Below are 6,862 nucleotides of genomic sequence, written 5' to 3'. Positions count from 1 at the left end.
TCACCAGTTAGGACGGATTTATCATAGTTGTAGGGAAGCATGATGAGTATGATAAAACAGCATCAAGAGAGTAAACATATTTTTCAAGTTCTTTCAGAACTATTACTTTAAATAACAGTACAAATAAATATATTTGGGTCTCTCGTGGTCAAGGGATTATTGCTTGGCAAAGTGTCCTCGGGTGCAAATAGTAGTCACCCCTGCCTTCTGTATTTGGCCGTTAGTACATGCCAACTGGAGCCTGTGTTCGCGACTAAGACGAGTATGCCGCACTTCCGGCCAAGTCGCCGGATATCCTCTGAGTGACCCTTATAAGTCCTTCTTGGTCCTGAAGTGGAGTGTCTGTCTCTGTTGCTGCTGTTTTTTAATTTAAAACCGAGCCAGCTATGGGACTAGAGGACGACCAAAAGATGTTGACTGGATCCGGAGATCCGAAGGAGGTAAGACACGGTTATAAACTTGACCCTCTTCACTGCCCTAAAGCTCCGGACCTAGCCCGCCAAATTACGGCTGGGGCCCCCTTGGGCCTGGTTCTTTCCAGAATTGAGGTCCCCTCAAGCCTTACTTAACATCTTATGTTCGTGGCCATGTCGAGAACTAGATCTTTCTCTTCGTTTTCTCATCTGCGAACCTGCAGGAGGTTTAACGGTTCAAAAATGCTGTGTCGGCTGACCTTCTGTTAAAATGTACATATTTTTACGAATAGTATTTTTATTCAGACACTCTGAAGCTCTGGTTTGACCGGTTTGGGGAGCAAATAGACCAACTCTACCTTTAGCCTCAGTGCAAATCATGAATCCCCTACCCCGTCTTTCTATGGTGGCTTGAGAGCTGCCATTACACTCGTTCCGTGAGTAAGTGGTTTAGTTTTTAGAGGGTAAGGGTCTTTAAGGTCTGTGTAGGAATGTGCAGTATAATTTGTGATGAAGGTGACATGTCTTTCCTAGAGTAAGAATACTAAGATATACTAAAGAAAGCCAGTATTGTCTGCTTAAGGTTCCAAGCCTTGTATGAGCACTAAATCTTTTATCAAAACAATATTCCTGTGAGGTAGGTGTTGTTGAGTGGCGTCAGTAGACTACCACTCATAATGACCCTTTAAACAACAGATCTGAACCTTGCTTTGTCCTGCACCTCTTCATGTTCTCTCATAGGTTCAAACTCATTGTTACAGTCATTGTGTCAGTACATCTCATTGAGGATCTTTCTTTCGCTGACTCTCCACTTTGCACCGCTCTATGTCTTTTATTCCAAAGACTGGCCCCTCTTGACAGTAGGCTAAAGCATGTGAGAAGAGGTCTAGGCGGTGGTGGTGTTAGTTATTACTGACCAGTCTATGAGAGGAGATTGCCCATCTTTCTCCCTCCAAGCAGCTAGTGGATTTGAATTTTTATTTCTTTGTATTAACAGTACAACTCCTTACCACTAAGGGGTTTTTTTTAATACAAATAAGAAAACGAGCAGAGAGAGGTTAAATGCTAGAGCCAGGATTCCTTCTTCCTGTTAAGCAGAGCTTTTTTGTTTCCAGTCTTCTCTTGATTCTTTTGATCTCTGATTATTTTAGAACAGCCATCCTAGACGTGTGGATTCATAATATCTGGAAACTTGTTTATCCCATAATGATTTTTTTTCCCTAGTAAAATGATTAACTTGGTGGCTGCAGCATTCAAGACCTGGCTGTTTTTCCAGCTCGGCACAGAGTTAGTCTGGACAGCTAACAACAACAGTCTTATTTTTAGAAAGAAGTGCTAGCAGTGGGAATTACACCAGGAAGCTCAGAAATCCCACAACTGTAAAATAAGGGGAGGAAGGCACAAACAGTCAATTTCAAAATGCAGGGAACTGCAGCAGCAGACTTCTATCGCTCAGCTATGGCCAAAATCAAAGCTTGGTTTCTTCATGGCAAGAAGGAAGTGGAGCATAATGCTTTTCCAGCATCTGCAGGTCACCACCACCACAGAGAGTGCAGCTTCCAGTCTCTCCCAAAGCTGAGGGGTCTGAAAATCCATTGCCCATGTTCTCACTGTTACCAATCAGACTCAGAAGGAGAACCTTTGAAGGTACTATTAAGGGCAAGAAGTAAAAATTCCTGGATCATTTAGGGGGTCAGGGACAAAAGACAGGTAATGTAGCACTTCTGGTTTTGATTACTACACCTTCAACTATTTTGATTCGATTTTTTTTTAAAAAGCCCTTAAAAAGGATTTGAAGAAGCTACCCAGGGTTTTGTCTTTTTGGTTCAATAGAAAGATTTCACAGTGATATGGTACCACTTTGAAGGGGAGAGTCTGAGTTTCTCTGTGATAAATCCCTTTGCCAAATGTAGGAGTTGCAGACTTGCTACTGGCAAGAGTGAAGCAAGTGGGTGAGCACAGCTATCCTGATCGGGGAGCGATTTTTAATAGTTCAGTCTAGATAAAAAGTGTCAATGCAGGAATTGAACACTGAGGGAGATATATAGAATCTCCTGAAAGGACCTGCCAACTATTTCTGGGCAATAGTGTTGCCATTACTTGAGGTAGAGCAGACAGGCTACCTGCTTTCTGAGGTGTTGAGGTGAGTAGCTGAGCCAGGGGGAGGTTGGTTGATTGAGAGAAACAAGGGATTCTTGGTTAAACGAATACTTTGTTGGGGAACCAAAAACCTTAACTAGTAATCTCTTGGTCATTGAGCCACAAATTTTCCCTGGAAAGAATGCATCTCTTCCAGCAAAATCTTCCTGGGAGTTAATGTAACGAAGGAATGAACTGAGATGAATGTGTGGAGGTGTTATTTAATGGTATAGTGTACTAGGAATTAAAGACTTGCAGCAGATTTCAAATCCCAGCTCTTGATAAAACTTTTTAAAGATTGTGAAATTATCAAAATGCACATGAATCAAGTTTTATAATACTGTATGATGGGTAGATGAAGCTGTCCATTGTACCATTTCTTTCTTTGAATTCTCAGGCATCGTTTTGGCAATGCAAGAATTCTGTAACAGTAACAAATTCAATAAAAGGAAATCTATGGGAAAAAAAATTCCTGGATCTACAACCCAAGAAAACATGTGCCATGCACCAAGGCTCAACAAGTATGAGAAGAACCTGAAGACCAAGAAGCAATAACGAAAAGAGTACCTGTATCCACTGCAGAAATACACACGCAAGGCCTGAATATCTCAAATAAAGCACAAACCTAAAAAAATCCCCCTCAAAACAAAATGCAGATTTTATGAGCAATATATAACCCCTAAATTTCTTTTTAGTATAACCTTAATTTTTTCAGTGGCTGGAAATTTCATAGGAAAAGTTTGGCTTGGATTATTTCTCTTTCTACAGCATAGGTCATAATGCTTTTGGCACACAATTACCTGTGCAATGTTGCTAATAGGAAAATGGTATAAAATATCTTGCTCCATCTTTGGTAGAATTTGGTGTTGAAAACACAATGGGAGATTGCAAGTTCTTTTATTTCTTTCTCTTTGCTTAAGTGTGGACAGCTGTGTCTTGTACATGCAGACAAACAGTGAGGAGTAGTGACTGTTTTTTAATAATATCTTTAAATATTAAAATTTAATATCTTTAGTCTGTTCTCATTATTTTTGTTATGATCGCTAGTAATTTTGTTTCCTGACCACCTTTTATTTTCACATCTTTGCTATAAAGTAGTTGCTCATAATTTGATCTCATGTAGATGATGACTTTTGTAAAGGGTTGCAGTATCAATGGGATATTTATTTTGTGACCAAACTTACTTAGCTGAAAGATGACTTCAGGGTAGTTTGAGTTTAAGGTTAAAAGAGTACTTTGAGGACATGGTTTGTGGAATTCTCTAGTCTCAACTGGTCAAGTAAGTGTGGAATTTTTAAGCATTTGAGATCTCTTTCAGTTTCTCTCCCCTTCTGTCATGATCTCTATTGTGGAATTACACAGAATGATTAGTAATCATAGTCTGATAAAACTAGTTTTTGTTGTCTTGGGGTACAAGAGGCCATGGTTGATAGATACTTCTGTTGACTAATCTATTCCTAATCTTGGGTTACCTTCTTTCTCTTTTGTATCAGAAAAGTAAGAGACCACTATCTTAGATTACTCCTTGCAAACTTTTAAGACCCTAGACACTACTCCCAAACTTGAGCTATAGAACGTGCACTATATGAATTTTTTAATGCCATTTGACCAAACTGTCCCATAAGGCTATGTGTAAACATGTTATATCTAAAGATTGTTGAAACATTGCTATTGATGTAGACTCTGCTGATGCTTCTGTGGGATTTATGAAAAACAAAAACCCAAAGCCCTCCTTCAAATAAAGTAGATTAAATTTGATGCTGAGTGTTTGAAGACAATAAGAAGGGCTGGGCAAAATAGCTGGGATGGAATGTAGGAGTCATTTTTTTAAACCAAACAGTAGCTTCATTAAAGAAGCATGCCTGCCTTTAACATTGTGTTCTTTTAAAGATTTACCAGTGTTAGATCAGATTGACAGTAGCAGTTTGAAAAGGTAGGTGGCAAGTTTAAAAAGATGACAACTTGAAATATGTGACCAGTGTCACTGTCAGTAGGAACCTGTATAATGGCTGTGTATATCTTTACCCCAAAAAAAGAGATGTAACTGGCTAGAATCTAATGTTCCTAAACCATAGGTGGGGTCATGCAGACTTTTGTGCACATACATTGATTGCCTACTTTAGTGTGGGAATTCAGTGATCAGAACCATCTCTAGTAAAACTCTGGCTAAAAAGAGAATTTAGGTTTGGCCATTTGCCTATCCAAATTCAGGTTCAAAGTGTTAACATTACTCTTTTGCTTTTCATATTGTGGAATATAAAGACTAAATTTAGTTCATCAAAAATTTTTATCATTCCCACATGAACTGATAAAGTATGTCTGTGAAAGAATTACTTCTCAACAACAAAAAAGACAAAAATCCTTACCACTGGGCCAATAGACAGCAACATGATAGAGCGAAAAAGATGGAAATTGCCAAAACGATTTAGTCTGACTGGGATCCATAGTCAACACTTGTGAGGCCAGAAGTTAGAAATCAAAAGATGTCTTGCATTGGGAAAGTCTGCTGTCAGTGACTTCTCCAAAATATTAAGGAGTAAAGATGACTAAGGTGTCATAGTCTGTTTCATGATTTTTTCAGTCATTTGCTAGACATTGAGAACTAGACAATGAATAAGGATGACAGAAGAATTGATACCTTTAGTTATGGTGTTGGAGAAGAGTACTGATTGTCTCATGAACTGGGAAAATGAACGAAAAGATAGGTCTTGGAGAAAGTGCAGCCAGTTTTCCTTGGAGGCAAGAATGATGAAGCTTCATCTCACATACTTTGGGTATGTTGTTAGGGGAGGCTATTTCTTGAAAAACATGATGCTTAGAAAGGTAGAAGGTCAGCAAAGTAGAGGAAGACCTGCAACAGGATAGATTGACAGTACAGCAGTGGGATCACATATGTCAGAGATGATGAGGGTGGCACAGGATAGGATAGGGTTCCAATCTATTGTTTATAGGATCACCATGAGTCATACTCCACTCAATGGCATCTAAGAACAACAGACTTTATGGAATCTTTGAAGCTGAATGACTCCTAAAACTAATGAAATTGTCTATTTACTCTTATTTCTAAATTGAGATTACTTCTTTAAGAGTCCTTAAAGGGTTATTGTGACTAATCAGATTATAACAGATAAGAATGTACTTTTATAAAATATATTTGTTGCTAATGAAGTAAGAGGGCATGTCTTTCCTCACTAATTATATTATTAAGTTGATGAAGTATGTATATGTCATAAAATTGCCACTGACATGAATTTTATTTTCCTTTTTTAGGAGGAAGAAGAGGAGGAAGAACTAGTGGTAAGAACTCTGAGATTTAGAACCATCATAGTAAAAGCAGGAAGTTTGAACTGTGTGAAACTTTAAAGGCATTTTGAGGAGTCTTTATATCATAGGTTGGAGAGATTGAAGGTGAAATAAGCGTTGAGTATGGGTTTTAGAAATGGAATTTCTTTTTTTTAATAAGGCTTCTTCCTTCTCCAGTCAATGCCCTAGGACTAGAGGATCCATCCTTAGGATTTGCCACTAAATCACCTGGTATTTGTGTTTTCATAAAGAATTTGAAAAGAAACCCTCCTTAGGTGGCCCCACTTAGGTGGCAGTGTGGCTCTGACAGCTGGCCTTCTGCTTGGTAATTCAGAGGCAGCACCTTGGTTTTTCAGTTGTATTAATCAAAGCATATGGTTTGGTTGGGCTCCCCTTAAAACGCTTATTTTGCACTGTAGTCCCAGAGGTGAGCAGTTCGAATCTACCAGATTCTCTGCTGGAGAAGGAAGGACAATCTCCTCCTGTCCAGTCAGATCCAATTTGACGGTACACACACACAAGAATAATTTTTTTTTAAAAAAACCCACCACGTTTTTTCTGTCTTTTCACGTCTTTTTCTGTGTTTATCCTTTAGGATCCCCTAACAACAGTGAGAGAACAATGTGAGCAGATGGAAAAATGTTTAAAGGCTAGGGAGCGACTAGAGCTCTGTGATGAACGCGTGTCCTCCCGATCACACACAGAAGAAGATTGCACAGAGGAGCTCTTTGACTTCTTGCATGCAAGGGACCACTGTGTAAGTCATGCTAAAGTTAGTAAGGGGAAGACTTGCTAGTAATAGCTTTTCCATCGTAGGGGCAATAAGCCTTTAGTATGAGACCAATATATATACCAGGGAGAGTACTGAGCACTTTACACAACTAATCTGCCACTCCCACTGGATAGGTATTATTACCTTCATATATATCTTTAAGCGTGTCTCGTGCATTATAGTTAATCCAGAAATTTTTTTGTTTAAATTTACATGGCTAATACATAAAATATTA

At 38.8% G+C, this 6,862-nt stretch overlaps 1 protein-coding gene across 1 annotated transcript; it reads left to right on the top strand.

Moving 5' to 3' along the window:
- The first annotated feature begins 386 nt into the window (after window positions 1–386).
- LOC102861286 (cytochrome b-c1 complex subunit 6, mitochondrial-like) lies at window positions 387–6,651 on the top strand. Its single transcript, XM_006899017.1, has 3 exons — window positions 387–440; window positions 5,823–5,849; window positions 6,451–6,651. Exons 1-3 carry the CDS (start codon window positions 387–389, stop codon window positions 6,649–6,651), a joined length of 282 nt encoding a protein of 93 aa, XP_006899079.1.
- The last annotated feature ends 211 nt before the right edge of the window (window positions 6,652–6,862 follow it).

Source organism: Elephantulus edwardii, unplaced genomic scaffold, assembly GCF_000299155.1.
Source record: "Elephantulus edwardii isolate Elephantulus edwardi_28Jun2011 unplaced genomic scaffold, EleEdw1.0 scaffold00243, whole genome shotgun sequence".
NCBI classification, from domain to species: Eukaryota; Metazoa; Chordata; class Mammalia; order Macroscelidea; family Macroscelididae; genus Elephantulus; species Elephantulus edwardii.
This window is presented reverse-complemented; position numbering and strand designations above follow the sequence as displayed.

Bases quoted from the DNA above. Each gene is read 5' to 3' on its own strand.
- LOC102861286 (XM_006899017.1), top strand. From the start codon at position 387: ATGGGACTAGAGGACGACCAAAAGATGTTGACTGGATCCGGAGATCCG. The intron at 441-5,822 runs GTAAGACACGGT...TTCCTTTTTTAG, and splicing joins GATCCGGAGATCCGAAGGAG to GAGGAAGAAGAGGAGGAAGA. The intron at 5,850-6,450 runs GTAAGAACTCTG...TTTATCCTTTAG, and splicing joins AAGAGGAGGAAGAACTAGTG to GATCCCCTAACAACAGTGAG.